The sequence below is a fragment of the Phocoena phocoena genome, chromosome 19 (genome assembly GCF_963924675.1).
Source record: "Phocoena phocoena chromosome 19, mPhoPho1.1, whole genome shotgun sequence".
Classification (NCBI taxonomy): domain Eukaryota; kingdom Metazoa; phylum Chordata; class Mammalia; order Artiodactyla; family Phocoenidae; genus Phocoena; species Phocoena phocoena.
In genome coordinates, this window is record NC_089237.1 from 12575594 (window position 1) to 12593768 (window position 18175).

General features: G+C 45.1%; 1 protein-coding gene across 1 annotated transcript in view; it reads left to right on the plus strand.

The window, feature by feature from the left end:
- The first annotated feature begins 261 nt into the window (after nt 1–261).
- Nucleotides 262–18175, plus strand: part of FOXK2 (forkhead box K2) — a 66356-nt gene continuing 48442 nt past the window's right edge. Inside the window, exon 1 of the mRNA XM_065897249.1 lies at nt 262–674. Coding sequence (XP_065753321.1) covers nt 262–674 — 413 coding nt within the window. The remainder of the gene's footprint in view (nt 675–18175) is intronic.

Sequence of the window (18175 nt, forward strand, 5' to 3'; positions counted from 1 at the left end):
AGCCGCGCCTGCGTCGGGCGCCGCGGCCGACGTGCGGGCGCACGGCCGGCGTGCCTCGCCATTGACCAGCCTCTGGTAGCCCCACTGCCGTGCACCGCCGCTATAGGCGGGTGCCGCCGTCAGTCACGGGCCCGGCGCCGGCCCGCGGCGCGCCGCGCGTGTCCCGCCCCTCGCCGCCGCTCGTCGCTCGCCGGCCGGCGGCCTCGCTCGGCCCTCAGCTCCGTGGCGGCGGCGGAAGGCGGCCCGGGCCCTCGCAGGCCCATGGCGGCGGCCGCGGCGCTCCCGGGCGCGGGCGGGCCTCCCGCGGGCGGCGGCGCCGGGGGCGGCGGGGGCGCGGGCGGCGGGTCCCCGCCGGGCGGCTGGGCCGTGGCGCGCCTCGAGGGCCGCGAGTTCGAGTACCTGATGAAGAAGCGCTCGGTGACCATCGGGCGCAACTCGTCGCAGGGCTCGGTGGACGTGAGCATGGGCCACTCGAGCTTCATCTCGCGGCGCCACCTCGAGATCTTCACGCCCCCGGGCGGCGGCGGCCATGGCGGGGCGGCCCCGGAGCCGTCGGCGCAGCCCGGGCCCGACGCGGGCGGCGACTTCTACCTGCGCTGCCTCGGCAAGAATGGCGTGTTCGTGGACGGCGTGTTCCAAAGGCGCGGGGCGCCGCCACTGCAGCTGCCGCGCGTGTGAGTGGGGCCCGGGCTGGGGGGGCGGGCGGACGGGGGTGCGGCCTGGCCGGCGGGACCGGAACCCAGACCCCGACCTCTACCCCGACCCGGACCACCGACTCGCGATCCACGACCCCCTACCCCCACCCACGACCAGGAGGACCCAGATTTGGGTCCTGACCACCCCCCGGGATCTGCTGCCCCCACCTACAGGACCCAGCCCCCGGCCAGCGATCCCCGCCTGGACCTAGCCACGAGTAGGACACAGACAGGACCCAGACTCGGAGCCCCATTCCGACCCCAAGCCCTTGTCCATCTTCCCAACCAGGACCTAGATCCCGACATCTGGGTTCGTTCTTCCTACGGCCAGAACCAGACCCAGATCCCATCATCCCGACCGGATCCCAGTCCATGACCCCAATGTCCCGACCTCATCCACCGTACCCACGACCGAAACACGGACTACAATTCCTGCCCGGGACCCCCATCCTCACTTATCCAAAGCTGGAGGCTCAGGCAGCTGTCCACGTGGGCTGAGGTTTTCTGGGGGTACTCTGTGTGTTCTGGGAGTTCGCATATAATTTTCGTAACTAGCATGTAGGTAGTATGGAATAGAAATGTAAAACTCTGGTTGGTGGAACTGCCCAAAACAAAAATCTGTGTCTTAACTGCCGTTGGGTTATCTGTTACTTTCTTTTTGTTCTACACGTTTTCAGTAGTGTATTATTTCAAGCGTGTGTTTTTTAAGCTGCAAGGACTTCTTTTTCTCATTGTGTTTTTTGTAGCCTAAAAATTGAAAGCTCTTGAAGCATGATGGATTTTTAAATCTGTGCTCTGAACCTTAAATTTTGGAAAACTAGATACTTTCAACATAACTTTAAAAAAAAATCATTTATTTAGAAATTTTTCTAAGGTGTTATAGAGTATAATTAAGTGATCTTCTTGAGGAACTGTCAATCCTGCTACAAAGCAGTTCAGCTTGGTTCTATGGTTTTGTGAAGTTATCATTTAGTCTGCTTGAAAAACAAATTTGCTCTCTAGGAAATGCTAATTATTCCTCAGGGGCTTTCTCCATAAACTGGAATTTTTGACTGCTTTCAGTTGTTGGAGATGGTGATAAGAGCTCTTGCTTTTCTTTATTTCTTCACTTTTGTATGTGGGTGCTGTGTTACTGTTTAGCCTGGAAAGCTGCACCAGCTAGTTCCTTAAATCTTGATGGGAACGTTTCAAAGAATGTTATTTTTCAAGCCAGAACGCTGTTTGTGTGTATTTGTACTATAGATTGCATAAAATCGATAGTAGGGACCTGATGGCAGTTTTTTAATTTGATGGTTTGTTGTTTACAAATAACTTGGCATCACAGCAAAGGGCATTATATTTTTACTCTGAGGACTTTGAGGTTTTTAAAGAAAATTCTGTTATTACCATTCAGCCAAAACCATTTGCGTTGACATACCAAACATGGAAATAAATTGATTTTTATGCGAGGGAGCAGAATTCAGACTTTTGAGGAGTGGAGTGAGGCTTTCAGAGGAGATGAGTAAGAAGGGCGATGGGGGAACTTCCCTGGTAGTCCAGGGGTTAAGACTCCACGCTTCCAATGCAGGGGGTGCGGGTTTCATCCCGGGGAGCTAAGATCCCACGTGCCACGTGGCAGGGCCCAAAAAAAGAAAACCAACAACAACAAAAAACAAAACAAAACAAAAAACGGTGATGGGTAGATGCGGGGTCTCTGGCCTTCATCTCCAGCTAGTGTACAGTGAAGAGTCCCTGGGCCACCAAGCCTACCACCAGCCCTAGACTTCTGGGCCTGGGAACCTCTGCCCATACTGACAGAGGGGAGTGGTTTTTTTCATGGAAGGGGTTTTGGCAGTTTTACAGTGTGAGATGAGTGGATAACTGTTAGGATTTTGCAGCACCTCCCTTTTTGTAAGGCATTGTTTCCAAGTTGGTGTAGGGTGATCATAGATACAGGTTATAGGAAAAAAACTGTGTAAAGACGATTGGTGCTAGCTAAATGCAGAGAAATTGTTTTAAAAATCTTTTTCTTGAAATTAATCTAAGTTTTATGTTCCAAGTTCTTTTTAACATTAAAAAAATTAAATTGTGAAAGTTTAAAAGCAAATGTAACTTAGAGTGATTACGCAGAGGTTGAAATTTTTTTTCTTTTTGGCCACGCCTAATGCATGCGGGATCTTAGTTCCCTGACCAGGGGTTATACCCATGCCTCCTGCAGTGGAAGTGCGGAGTTTTAACCACTGGACCACCAGGGAAGTCCCCAGAGGTTAATAGGTATTCTTACTGTTTGTTTCATACTTGCTTACTGAATTGAAAAATCACTGAGGAGTTTTAAAAATATGACAGCCTATGGTTGGTTTCTTATTTGAATAAAAATGACTTTATTCCTATTTTAAAATGAACTTAAATTTTGTAGTTAGTATTAAAAGTTTATATACAGAGAACTTGGAAGAGTATATAAACACTTTAGGCTTAAAGTATGGTTCACTATTTTATTGAAATACTAAAGTATTAATTTGGGAGGAATAGAGGAAAATGAGGAGTGTGATTCTGTATGTTGGTGTTGTGAGTATTTTAAATGGTTTGGGTAAGATCTGAGTACAAGCACCTTCTCCATGGTGGTTGGTAAGTTCCATGCCTAGTGAGGACCGGCGTGTGAGTGTGTATGTTGCGGGGGCGGGGGTTTGAGCTGAATATGTACAAGAGTGCCATAGTGTGTGGTTTTCCAGAAAACAAGTGATTTCCAAAAATCCTTGGTTTTTGGCCAAGTATGCAGGGCTGTGTGTACAGAGATGCAACTTTTTCCTCCCCAGGAGCGTCTGACTTGTTGGAGGTTCAGGTGTTATTGGGACTCGGGGCGGGGGGGGGAGGTGGTCTGTGGAGTGCTCTAGGTGGGGGAGCCCTGGGCCACCTGGGCCGGGCTCCTGAAGTGGGCAGGTAGAGTGACCTTGCAGGTGTGGCTGGGCCAGCATCCTGGCACTGGAGAGATAGAATTCAGGCTGGAAAGGACTTTGGGGACAGGTTTGTGGAGCATGATGTTTGCCTGGGCCTGCTCGGGGAGCATTTTCACAGTGGTCAACCAGAGAATGAAGAATGTTCTCTTTGAGGACAGGGTCCTTGTTTGTCTAAGGACCTGGTCTGGCGCCTGAGCGAGCAGTAAAGTGTTTCAGGAAGATCTGTTGGGCAGGAATGTCTGGTTTTGCTGCTGTTGCTCTTCTTGTGGCCATGGTAGCAAACTAAGCATAATTTATAAATAAAAATAAACAACTCTTTAACAGTTGTTTATACTTTGAAATGTCAAGTGAATTTGATGTATTTTTTGATCAGTAAGATCCTAAATATCTAATAGCCAAGCATAAATAGAACAAGTTGAATTTACTATTGCCCAAAGATATTTAACATGCAGAACTGCAGTTGTGTTTATTTAGAAAGTGACCCTGTTTCTATGCTGAATTAACTGCCTAAGGGTTGGTGATACAGCAAACCTCCTCTTTCTTATGTGGCATGTTTTAACTTGCAGATGAAGTTTGTTTATGTCACACTTGAAGACTTCCTCACTAAATCACAGGTAGTATCCTCTAAGGTGAGGACAGGAGAAAGCTGAGCAGACAGTGGCTTATGGAGCTTCGCAGGTGAAGACTCCAAGAAGAGAACTGAAGGATCTCACAGTGACTCGGTCCTGCTTAGATAAAAGGGATTGGGCAGAACCAAGTTTCCCAGAGAATACCAGTACCAGGAAGAAGGAAATAAGAAGGGGAGTGCCAAGAGAGGAGAGCCTCGGGAAAAGGACAGTGACCTGCAGTGTCACCCTCCATGGGAAGCCATGGGCTTGGTGATTAGGATGTTTTGGAGGATGAGGAAGGAGATGGGGTGTGGGACTCCCGGGTGAAGAGAGAGAGGAGGGAGTGGGGGTGTAAGATGTGTTTGTGAGGGGGTGTGTGTGGATATTCTAAGGAGGGCAGAGGCGATATTAGGGTTAGAAGGAGTAGAAACCATGTGGATCACCAGGGTGAAGTGGGTGGGGGAACCACTGAGAGATGTAGCTGAGGCCCAAAGAATGGACACAGATGAGGTGTGGAGGTTAGAGTTCCCAGTAGGAGATGATAAAATGAGGGTGTCTTCTTTTTTAAAAATTTTTATTGGGGTATAATTGATTTACAATGTTTTGTTAGTTGCAGTAAAGTGAACCTGTTACACAATTACATATATCCACTCTTTCTTAGATTCTTTTCCTAATATAGGCCATTACAGAGTATTGAGTAAGAGTTTCCTGTGCTATACAGTAGGTCCTTATTAGTTATCTATTTTATATATAGTAGTGTGTATGTGTCAATCCCAGTCTTCCAATTTATCCCTCCCCTACCCTTACGCACCCCCACCATAACCATAAGTTTATCTTCTACATCTGTAACTCTATTTAGGTTTTGTAGATAAGTTCATTTGTAGCCTTTTTTTAGATTCCCCATATAAGCAATATCATATGATATTTGTCTTTCTCTGTCTGACTTACTTCGCTCAGTATGAGAATCTCTAGGTCCATCCATGTTGCTGCAAATGGCATTATTTTGTTCTTCTTTTATGGCTGAGTAATATTCCATTGTATGTATGTACCACATCTTCTTTATCCATTCCTCTGTTGATGGACATTTAGGTTGCTTCCATGTCCTGGCTATGTGAATAGTGCTGCAGTGAACACTGGGGTGCATGTATCTTTCACATTATGGTTTTCTCTGGGTATATGCCCAGGAGTGGGATTGCTAGCTCATATGGTAGCTCTATTTTCAGTTTTTTAAGGAACCTCCATACTGTTCTCCATAGTGGCTGTACCAGTTTGCATTACCACCAAAATGAGGGTGTCTTCTTCTTTTATTTATTTATTTAACGCTGCGTTGGGTCTTTGTTGCTGTGTGCGGACTTCCTCTAGTTTTGGAGAGCGGGGGCTACTCTTTGTTGTGGTGTGCGGGCTTCTCATTGTGGTGGCTTCTCTTGTGGAGCACGGGCTCTAGGTGCATGGGCTTCAGTAGTTGTGGCACATGGGCTCAGTAGTTGTGGTGCACGGGCTTAGTTGCATGGCATGTGGGATCTTCCCGGACCAGGGCTTGAACCTGTGTCCCCTACGTTGGCAGGCGGATTCTTAACCACTGCGCCACCAGGGAAGTCCCGAAGTTGTCTTCTGAGAAGACCTAAGCAGAGCCACTAGTGAGGTCTGGCATGTTATTTTGTTTCAGGGCTGCAGGGTTGGCTGAAACACCTTCATTTTATGACCTGAGACTGACCAGCTGTAGGCAGAGCTAAGATCTGGGGTCTAGGATGGCTGGAGTCCAGGACCCAGAAGTGGGTGACATGTAATGGCAGATCCATAGCAGAGGAGCGGAGGTGCTTTACACTTCGGAAAGTGCTCAGTTTATAAATTAATTGCTTTTAATGACCACTATGTATTTTTTTAAAAAGCTACAATATATATTCATTTGGCAAATTGAAATACTTTTTATTATCACTGATTTGTAGACATTGGGAACACAGTGCAGCTATTTTAGCATAATTGTTACTTTACTAAGTTAAAAATAACCCAATAACCAGCTTACTTGTCCTTTACCTAGTGTTTAGTAGTTCTTCTAGTGGTAAAGCTCAGTCTATTCATTTTAATGTTTACTTAAGGAATAGTTTAAGATGGTTAGATTTTAAATAATTTTAATTTCTAACGGAGTTTGAGAACAAGCCTACATGGTGGGACCTGTCACCTGTAGTGGTCATTTGTGTGCCAGCTAACTGTATCAGGAGAAGGCAAGGATGGGCTCTGGGGTCGGACAGACTGGAGTCAAATTCCAGCCCTGCCGCTTAACCTGAGTTTTAGTTCTCTTACTTTTAACAGGGATAATAACTGACATTGTGTGGCATGGTTAGCACCATGCCTGTGCCCTTGCCCTTGCTAGACATCAGGGGCTGCTTGTATTTTATCTATCACAGTGTCCTGGTGTGGAGGGGCCTATGGAGATCTAACGTGACAGAAAATATGACATGGGGGTGAAAATGTCCTCAAGGGGTCAGCACTCTCCAACTTGCTCATAGCTCCACACACATGCACACGTGTGTGCAGTAAATTGATCAAGAGCCTCTGGGAACAGTGAGCAAAGTTTGAAATTTCTTCAGCCGGGAAAAGTTGTCTTTTCCCTGCCAGGACCTGAGGATAAAGCCAGGCCATGGGAAGAGGATGGTGTCGTCCAGCATGCCAGGCCACGAGAGGTCTGTCTGGGGGTGCCCTCTCTCCCAGAGCCTCTGTTCTGGTTCTCCTCCACTCCAGTATGTCGGCTTCACCACAAACCTTCCCAGTTTCAGGGGGAAAGGAAAAGTGCCTCTGCCTTGGGGGCAAAGTCAGGAAAAGGAACTGGTTAAAAGTCATGTCCTGTTTGCCGTCTGATTTGAAGGATTCTTGTTCATTAATGCCATTGGCCAAACTCATTTTGTAAATGAAGGATGGCTTCTCTGTCCAGTCGAAGAACTTTGCAATTTACAGTATACTGTTTTTCTTTTTAAAATTGCCTTTTTATTGAAGTGTAATGAACCGCATACACTTTTTTTTTTTTTTTTTTTTGCGGTACGCGGGCCTCTCACTGCTGTGGCCTTTCCCACTGCGGAGCACAGGCTCCGGATGTGCAGGCTCAGCGGCCATGGCTCACGGGCCCAGCTGCTCTGCGGCATGTGGGATCCTCCCGGACTGGGGCACGAACCCGTGTCCCCCGCATCGGCAGGCGGACTCTCAACCACTGAGCCACCAGGGAAGCCCCCGCATACACTGTTTTTAAGAAATTATTTCTCATTTATTTATTTTGTTGCGCCAGGTGTTAGTTGTGGCAGGTGGGCTCCTTAGTTGCGGCTTGCTGGCTCCTTAGTTGTGGCAGGCAGGCTCCTTAGTTGCAGCATGCAAACTCTTAGTTGTGGCATGCATGTGGGATCTAGTTCCCTGACCAAGGGTCGAACCCGGGCCCCCTGCATTGGGAGAGCGGAGTCTTAATCCACTGCACCACCAGGGAAGTCCCACAAACCACATTTACTTTTTAAAATTTTTTTATTAATTTATGTATGTACGTTTGTATGTATGTATGTTTGTCGGCGTTGGGTCTTCGTTGCGGTGCGCGAGCTTCTCATTGCAGTGGCTTCTCTTGTTGCGGGGCATGGGCTCGAGGCGCGCGGGCTTCAGTAGTTGCAACACGTGGGCGCTAGAGCGCAGGCTCAGTAGTTGTGGCACGTGGGCTTAGTTGCTCCGTGGCATGTGGGATCTTCCCGGACCAGGACTTGAACCCATGTCCCCTGCATTGGCAGGTGGATTCTTAACCACTGTGCCACCAGGGAAGTTCCCCCATATACTTTTGAAACTTGGGCCATGGTCTTTTTCTTAGAGGCAGTGAGGACCTGAAGCTGGGCTCCTCTGCAGGCCTCGAATGTCAGCCGTGTGCTTTTCAGACATTCAAAGTGCTGTGGACCCCCTAGGAGGGATAGGTCATGGAGCCCATTCTTGGGACTAGCCTGTCAGCAACACTTTCCGCTGTCAAGCTGGGTGAGGCAAAGCGTTCCCTCCTCATCACCTTGTGCTGGAACTTGTCTTCTTGTTTGACTTTCTCCCCTGCTGGTCCTCCAAGGTGGGGACCAGGTCCTACACGTTTTTGTACCCCCTGGTAATGGCACAGATCCATCATCACTTGGTATATAATATACATGTGCAGGGACTTCCCTGCAGTCCAGTGGTTTAAGACTTCACCTTCTAATGAGGGGGTGCAGGTTCAATCCTTGGTCAGGGAGCTAAGATCCCACATGCCTCACGGCCAAAAAACCAAAACATAAAACAGACGCAATATTGTAACATTCAATACAGACTTTAAAAATGGTCCACGTCAAAAAAAAAATCTTAAAAAAAATTAACATACATGTGCCTGTTGGCTGCTGATTTAGGACATTACTGTTACTTGAATATTCTCAAATGTTGATCATTTAGTGTCATGATTCTAGTCAGGTGTGGCTCCCCCATTTATGGTACCCTGTTCATCAGCAGGTCTCATCTAGATACACAGTTGCAGAAGCACAGCATAGCTTCATGCATAATTGGTGGAAATATTCCACAAGACGAGGCAACAGCCTCAGTAACAGTAGCAAGTTTTCCACTGTGAAAATTCAACGATTCTTGCTTTGCTGAGGAGAAAGGTTTTTTTGTGTTTTAAATGAAGAAAAGAGGATTTCTAAAATAAGGAAGCTTTTAGCCAAAGCAATTAGCATTTTGGATAGTATTCTTATCTGTTTAACATTTTTGTGTAGCTCATGTTTTCTTTTATGTCTGGGTTTTGGAGAGTTTACAATATCTTAACGATAATACAGTAAGTCAGCTCCCACACTTCTGGTCCTAGTTTTTTTTTTAAAAATAAATTTATTTTTGGCTGCGTTGGGTCTTCGTTGCTGTGCGCAAGCTTTCTCTCGTTGCGGCGAGCGGATGCTACTCTTGGTTGCAGTGCGCGGGCTTCTCGTTACAGTGGCTTCTCTTGTTGTGGAGCACCAACTCTAGGCGTGTGGGCTCAGTAGTTGTGCCTCACGGGCCCTAGAGCACGGGCTCAGTAGTTGTGGTGCATGGGCTTAGTTGTTCCGCAGCATGTGGGATCTTCCCGCAGCAGGGCTCGAAGACCGTGTCCCCTGCATTGGCAGGTGGATTCTTTTTTTTTTTTTGCGATACGCGGGCCTCTCCTCACTGTCGTGGCCTCTCCCGCTGTGGAGCACAGGCTCCAGACGTGTAAGCTCAGCGGCCATGGCCCACGGGCCCAGCCGCTCCGCGGCATGTGAGATCCTCCCAGACTGGGGCATGAACCCGCATCCCCAGCATCAGCAGGCTGACTCTCAACAACTGCGCCACCAGGGAAGCCCGGCAGGCGGATTCTTAACCACTATGCCACCAGGGAAGTCCCTGGTCTTAGCTTATAATGAGGATTTTTTGAATTTGCTAATGAAACACAGTACACCAGGGCACGTTGAAGGGGGCACACATTGCCATTTCTTTGATTTGAAGCAGCTTGAGCACCATGACAAAGTGTTACTGCCATCATCCCTGGAAGTGGCTGCAGGGAGATTAGAAAGCATCTCGTAGGAAGCTGCCTTTCCTAGCATGCCTCAGTTTCTGGAGTATATGTTTGGTGCCCTGCTGAGAAGTCCATAGGGATTTTAGACATTATTTGGCTTTTGCTGCCGTTTGTCATTTGCAGAGTGCTTCTGTATCTTACCCAGTGAAAGGTATCAGAGTACAACAGTGGTTCTCATTGGGGTACCCTTCCCTTCCCCAGAATATTCGGCAACCTCTGGAGACATGTTAGGTTGGTACGATTGGGAGGGGGTGCAACTGGCCTCTAGTGGGCTGGGGCCAGGGATGCTGCCAAAATAGTGCGATACCCAGGACAGCCCCCCCACAGCAGGATGATCCTGCCCCAAGCATCAGTGGTAGGACGGTGGAGACCCCTGGAGCACAGTGATCTTAGCAGTCACTAACAGTGGGATGTTATTCTTAACCCCATAGATGGTGAATTTTAATAACTTACAAATGGTACCTATTTAAAACCTTTAAAGTACCAAAGCGTTTGTTTCTAATTCAGTGGCAGGTGCCTTTCTGAAACGAAGCCTGAGGTGGAGTGGCCTGGCATAGAATCTTTCTCTTTGCAGCTTTGGAAGGACGCTCACAGGAAGCAATCCTAAATCTTAACCTGGGTTGTAAGAAGATTGGCCTTAGCACTTTGGGGAGTAGCCTGATGTTCTCCCCCGTGGAATATGTGCGCTCAGGCATATCCAGTGGCTTTAGTTAGGTTGGTCAAATTACTTTACAAGCATTTACGGTTAATGAGAAAAACATTGAGTTGTCTTAGTGGAGTTGTTCCAGTTTTCTGTGGTCTTGGTTCTCCTGGAAAATGAACTGATGGTGTGAGGGAGTGTGAATTAGTGTCACTACAACCACACTGTGAAAGACTGCTGTCAGATGCCATTTACTCATAGTATTTAGTCACCAGTAATCGGCAGTATGGAACTCATCTTTTGACTCTTGAACAGATGGGATACAGAAAACCCTAAACAAGTAGATTGGAGACTGTTGTGTTTTGCTGGTCTTTTTCAGACCGTAATAGCATTTTGAGTGCATAAGTGATGTATTAAAAATACTATGTTTTTGCCACTTATAAACTTTTGGAGGATGTTAGGTTTATGAGCATCAGTTTTACAGCTGTTTGAGCTGGGTGGAGGAAGATGTGGTTTAAATGTAAACTGTCCATTCTGCTTCCTCCTTGAGTCTTGTGTTCCCATTTTGCCTAGTCTCCTTCTGGACTTGCCCACATGTGTTTTAAACACTGCTCATATCCTGTACCTTGGCACTCAAGTGTTCTGTGGGCTGGGCTCATTCATCCTCAGGTTGTACACTTACTGGGACTGTGGCCTGTGACCTTGAGTAGTGTCAGGAACCTGATAAGGACTCAAGTGTCTGTTGGTGAATTTGTTTGTAGGCTGCAAGGTTTGTGTTTGATAGATATTGCACCAAAGGAAACAGTTTAGAACAGTTATAAATAAAATTAAATTCACTCTTTGATTCTACAATTCCCTGCACTTGTCTTCTTGTTTATATTGATGGTGGACCATCCTAAGTGGGCTTTTTGGTTTTGTATATATGTTTTTTAAAGTTAAAGTTGATTGATACATGGAGGGGGTCAGGGGAAGCCTGGATACACGTGTACAGAATTTCCTGTAGTTGAATAAAAATGTCCTTGATGATGTGCATTGATCATATAACGGTTGTCATGCTGCAGGGTAACTTCTGTAGACCTGTTCCAGGAGCAAGTCAGACCATGCAGTTTTCTTTTCTTCAGTGTTGCTCCATGCTAGACAAGGTAGATCTAGTCTTGCCTACGTCCCTGCAAATATGTCTTCACTTCTCCCACAGAGCAGGTGCACAGATCCTGGCTCCTATGGCCTCATGCCTTAGGCTGGAGGAGGGCCAGGCTCCTAGTGGTTCTTCTGGCTTAGGACTTTTGCAGAGGTCTGGGGAGATCCTTCTGGGCTTGCCCAGTCCAGAGCATGTCCTTGTCCTAATGAGGTGGTCCAACTCTAACCCCAACTCCTGCCCCACCTCTGAAAGTTATACTTTATTTTCCATTGATCTTTTATTTTGTTCTCTCTTAAAAGTTGTCTTTCAGAGTGTTCATTTTCTCATTGATGCAAATTTATCTGTTAGTCACAGTTTTGAAAAATATCTAGTTCTTTATAACATCTGTGGGTTCCTAGTAACCAGGCATTCAATGTTTAGGGTTTCTTTTCCTGTGTATCTCTAATGGGAAGAGCTTTACTTTTATAAATAAATTTTTAAAATATTTATTTATTTATTTCTTGGTCTCAGTTGCGGCACGCAGGATCTTTGTTGCCAGGTGCGAGATCTTTGTTGCGGTATGCAGGGTCTTTTAGTTGCGGGCACGCAGGATCTTTTAGTTGCGGCATGCAGGATCTAGTTCCCTGACCAGGGATGGAATCTGGGCCCCCTGCATTGGTAGAGCAGAGTCTTAACCGCTGGACCACCAGGGAAGTCCGTATAAATAATTTTTAAAGTGATTTTAGTATTTTGGGAACGACGATTATTCGACCGCTTTTATTTGTGACTGGCTTGTATACTTATGCCATTATTTGTTAAAGTAGTGCGCCAAGCCTTGGTTATAGTTGTTGGAGGACACCTCATGCTGTTGGAACAGCATCCTGGCTTGGCTGCAGATTAACTTTGGGCATCTGACTAAGCCTCTGTGAGTCATTGCATTGTCTGTAGGTTGAGGTGGACCTCAACTGAGAAGGCTGGTTGAGCATCCCTCACCTCCTGGTGTCCAGTAACCCTAGGTAGCTCTGAATCAGCCTAGGTCTCCTTTCTGTTCTTTGGAGGGCAGCTTTCCGGGGGCTTCACTTAAGAATCACATCCCAGAGGTTGCTTGTTATTCCCCTCTCTGTGTTATTCTCCACAAACTTCTCCACGTAGGAAGGGTTGAGGGTGGGCTCAGAATGACTAAGGCAGGCACTGTATGCTCATCAGGCTACTGAAACACTGTCATAATGTCACTTTGGCCAAGGGAAGGCAAGAGCCCCTCCCCCTGTGGCTTAGCTATTTAATCTCTTAACCTCAGGGTCCTCTTCTGTAAATATGGATATTACTGAATCGACTTCATGGGGTTGTCGTATGGATTGCCTTTGCCTGACGCAGGAGAGTTGATGAATGAATATTAATATTTGTTCTTTAAAGAAAACATCTTAAATTTCTTGTCTCAAGTATTTTGATTGGAGAGTTTAATCCATTTACATTTAAAGTAATTACCGATAAGGAAGGACTCTGCTATTTTGCTATTTGTTTTCTTTTCAATGTCTTAGAGTTTTTTGGTTCCTCATTTCCTCCCTAACTGCCTTCTTTTATGTTCAGTTGATTTTTTTGTAGTCAACTGTTCTATCTTCTCATTTCCTTTTGAGTGTATTTTTAAGATATTTTCTTTATGGTTACCACGTGGGTTACATTTAATATCCTAAATTTAAAACAGTCTATTTTGAATTGATATCAACTTCAAAAACAAAAACTCTGCTCCTATACAGTTCCTCTTTCTCCCTTTTATGTTTTGTCACAAATTACATCTTCATACATATGTGCCAAATAACATAGATTTTTTTTGTTTTTTGGTTTTTTTTGCGTTTTGCATTTTGCAGGATCTTAGTTCCCTGACCGGGCACTGAACCCGGGGCCACAGCAGTGAAAGTGCCGAGTCCTAACCTGGACTGCCAGGGAACTCTCAGATTTATAATTATTTTTATGCATTTGTTTTTCTGTTTTTTTTTTTTTTTTGCAGTATGCAGGCCTCTCACTGTTGTGGCCTCGCCCGTTGCAGAGCACAGGCTCCGGAAGCGCAGACCCAGCGGCCATGGCTCATGGGCCCAGCCGCTCCACAGCATGTGGGATCCTCCCGGACCGGGGCACGAACCCGCGTTCCCTGCATTAGCAGGTGGACTTCCAACCACTGCGCCACCAGGGAAGCCCCGTTTGTTTTTTGAATCCTGTAGGAAAGTGGAGTTACAAACCATAGTCACAATACTAATTTTTATGTTTTCTTATGTGTTTATTTTCACTGGAAATCTCTTTTTCTTCGTATGACTTTGAGTCATTGTTTACTGGTCTTTCATTTCAACCTGAAGGACACCCTCTAACCTTTCTTGTAGGGCAGGTCTAGTGTTAACAAACTCCCTCAACTTCTGTTTATTGAGGAATGTCTTAATTTCTTCCTTGTTTTTGAAGGACAATTTTGCTGGATATAATTCTTGGTAGGTCAACAGTTTTTTTTGTTTGTTTTGTTTTTAAGTGTCATCCCACTGTCTTCTGGCCTCTGTGGTCTCTGATAAGAAATCAGCTGTTAACCTTATTGAGAGTGCTTGTATATAACATGTTACTTCTCTCTTGCTACTTTCAAGATTCTTTCTTTGTCTTTTGATGGTTTAATTATAATGTTTCAGTGTGGGACCTCTGTGTTTATCCTACTTGGACTTTGTTGAGTGTTTTGGATTTGTAGGTTCATGCCTTTTCATCAAATTTGGGACATTTTCTGCCATGATTTTTTTTCAAATATTCTTTCTGTCTTTTTCCCTCTTCTTTTGGGACTCCCAAAATGTGTATGTTGGTCTGCTCGTTGATGTCCCATGAGTCTTTTGGGCTGTGTTCAGTCTTTTTTCTTTCTGCTCCTCAAACTTGATCATTTCAGTGGTCCTATCTTTTAAGTTTGCTGATTCATTCTTCTGCCTGCTCAAATATACTGTTGGACCCCTGTAGTGAATTTTTTCAGTTACTATACTTTTCAGCTCCAGGCTTTGTTGGGTTCCTTCTTATACTTTGTATTCTTTCTTGATATTCCATTTTTGTCAATACGTCACTTTCCTGATTTCCTTTAGTTCTTTGTGTTTTCCTTTAGTTCTTTGAGCAGCATACTTAACACAGTTGTTTTAAAGTCTTTATCTAGCAAGTCCTATCTCTCACCTTCTTCAGAGATGATTTCTGTTAATTAATTTTGTTCCTTTGAGTCATACTTTCCTGTTTCTTTGTGTGCCTTGTAATTTCTTTGTTGATGAAAACCGGACATTTGACTATTGTAATAGTTCTGAAAATCAGATTTTCCTCCTTCCCTAGGGATTGCTGTTTTTCATTTGTTGAAGGCTACAGGACTCCTTTTTGCCTAGTGATTTTCTCAGACTGCTATTGCAAAGACTGTATTCATTGACAAAGTGATCCCTGAAGTCCTGTTTCATGGCTTGTGTTCAGTTGGTGGGGGTTTTTGTTGTTGTTGTTTGGTTTTTCTTTTTTGGCTGTGGCATGCGGGATTCTAGATCCCTGACCAGGGATCAAACCCATGACCCCTTGAGTGGAAGCATGGAGTCTTAACCACTGGACTGCCAGGGAAGTCCCTCAGCTGGTGTCTTGACAGAGATTTCCTTGAGCACCAGGAGCTCTCCCATCTCCCAGTCTTTGAAAGTTGTCTCTGTGCCTGGGCCCTCCTTCAACTTTTGGTCAGGTTTGCACTGTGCTTGGGGATCAGCCCAAGGTGAAAGCCCAGGGTCTTCTCAGGTCTTACATGAGCATGCATCTTGCGCTGGGTATCTGTGTGGCTTTCTGAATTTCCCAGCATGCACTGTTACTCCTCCCACCCCATCTGTTTGTGTTTAATCAGACAATATGCAAAGTATTTAATACCATTCCGAGTCCCCCTCTACCAGCTGCACTGTTACTTTTGAATGTCCTAATTTCCCAGGAAAACTCTCCCCAGCTTTTGCCTTAGGCAGTGTATTGTGTATTTGGACTGTAATCTTTTGCCTTCTGCTCTGGGGCAGATTTGATTTGCAGTGTTTTCAAGCTTTTTCAGCCTGAGTTCTGAGGTAGGCAAAACACAGAGGTGCCTGTGTCAGTCCTTCAGGTAGCCCTCAGATGGGTTGGAACAGACATATACAATAAATTGTCTAAATTGTCCCAAGATATGCTCTGCTCCCTAGAACCAGGGAAACAGTCCCACATTGGCAACCCAGGCTGCTTCACTTTAAGACCATTTATGCTTTAAGACCAAGTCTGCTGCTGCCCTGCAGAGGGGATGGACAGGGGTAGCAAATTCTAAAACTTTCCTACCTTCCAGTACCTCTTTCTCAATTCAGCACTTAGTGGTTACAGATTTCTGACTGCTTTGCAGGGTTTTCCACAAATTGGTTCTGACAGTTTCTGCTTGTTTTTCTGTGTGTGTGTGTTGTGGGAGAAGAGAGCTTGGAGCTTCCTACTGAGCCATTTTGCTGATGTCACCCTGATTGATGAGTTCTTGCCAGTGAAATTTTTAATTCTTTTAATTCTCATTTTTCACTGAGTATGAAATAGTCCAGTTGTTTTCCTTCGATTTAGAGATATGACAATATTTGAATAAAATCAAACTTACTGTCTCATTTTTTAAAAAGTGAAATAGAGTGCGACAAAATTTCTAAATTACCTTGAGTGCAAAATGACATGAAAGTCACACTCTCATTCACTTCCAATAAGTATGTCTTGGCTATTCTTAGTAATTTGTTAGGGTCTATACTTTGAATCAGAAGTTATGAAATTTCTTCAGGAGTCTTAACACTGTGTGAAGTTGATTCATTTTCTTTAAAATCCCTTAGAAAAAAGTTAAGATCATAATAGTGATTTTGTTAAATGTTTCTTAGTACCTGAAGGATGTTTTGCATAAAGTAAGAAATAATTTTGCATTTAAGTTATTACAGATGTTTTCAAATGTTGCCATGTGTAGGCCAGTGGGAAAGGGTGAAGTTCTTACATATAGATGGTACCGAGGATGGAATGGAGGCTGTGGGGCACCAACCTGCAGCTTCTGCTCTCATTTGCTCTGTGAGTTCTGTTGAGTTGATTCCTATTCCTATTCCAGTTGAGAGTTGAGGCTTGGAGGTATTAACCCAAAGTTGCATAGCTTGGAAATGGCAGAGCTGAGATTCGAACCCACATGCAGTTTTCTTGCCAGTGTTTTAAAGCCCTAAGCTTTACTCAAGGCCAAGAAAAAGCCATTGGTTGGAAGATGGGGAACTCTACCAGTCAATTTAAAATTGGCTTTTTTTTTAATCCAATAAGATGTTTATTCAATTTATTTATTTTTGCTCTTTTTTTTTAAAAAAAAAATTGAACTATAGCTGGTTTACAGTGCTGTTAGTTTCTGATGTATAGCAAAGTGATTCAGATATGTGTGTGTGTGTGTGTGTGTGTGTGTGTGTGTGTGTGTGTACTTTTTCAGATTCTTTTCCATTATAGGGTATCATAAGATACTGAATCTAGGGGGCTTCCCTGGTGGCGCAGTGGTTGAGAGTCCGCCTGCCAATGCAGGGGACATGGGTTCGTGCCCCGGTCCAGGAAGATCCCACATGCCGTGGAGCGGCTAGGCCCGTGAGCCATGGCCGCTGAGCCTGCGTGTCCAGAGCCTGTGCTCTGCAACGGGAGAGGCCACAACAGTGAGAGGCCCGCGAACCGCAAAAAAAAAAAAAAAAGGGCATCATGGGTTGACATTGCTGTTTTCCTTTTTTAAAAAATTACTGTAATGAGCATATGTTTCTGTTTAATATGAAACTGTTGCATCTAAAAGTTGACTATTCTGATTTAGATTAATGTGTTCTTTAGGCATATTAGTTATTCATATTCTGCAGGAAGTGAATTGCACTCCCTGTGGCTTCTAGACCTGCCTTGTGACTGTGAAGTGGCCTGTGTATGTCATATAATAGGCTGAAGAGCTGCGATGATATAGGTGAATATTTGCTTATTTTGTAATACTCTTTTGACATGGAAGAACATTTAGTCTCGCTTTGAAATGCTATGTGTGTCTTGTTCCTAGAATAGGCTGTGTCCACAGATTGTGGCATCTGTGCCCATCAGTAGATGATGTCACTGCTTGTCAGCTCTTACGAATGAGTATTTTAAAAATAATCTCCAATTCTCAGCGATGTGAGGATTGCCCTCATGCTCTAAAGGAGGAGTAGGAAGTAACGTGAAGTCAGTTATTGGCATAAATGTTACATGGCCCCCACGTGTTGAAATTTCTATGTTCTGTTTGCATTGCCTTCACAGGGCAGTCTGATGGGAATTTTATTCTTTAGATCTAACTTTCTGATTGCTAGCAAGGAAAATCCGATTCATCAAAAATAAATTGTTTATTTGTTGGGCTTGTGTTAAAGTTTTTATCTGTGGACATAGGCAAAGAAAGCTTTCTTTTTCTTTTCATTTTTGAAAGGAAAGAGGGATTACTTTTCCTGATTTTGCCCCAGACCATCCTGTCTTTTGTTGGCATCTGTACTTTGGACAGTTCAAGTTCACTCTTCTCCTTCCATGTAGTAACTGTGCCTTTTTTAGGTGTCTGGGTACCTGTCCTTTCTCTGGTTGGGGTGGGCCCAGGGGGCTTCAGATGGGGAGCAAA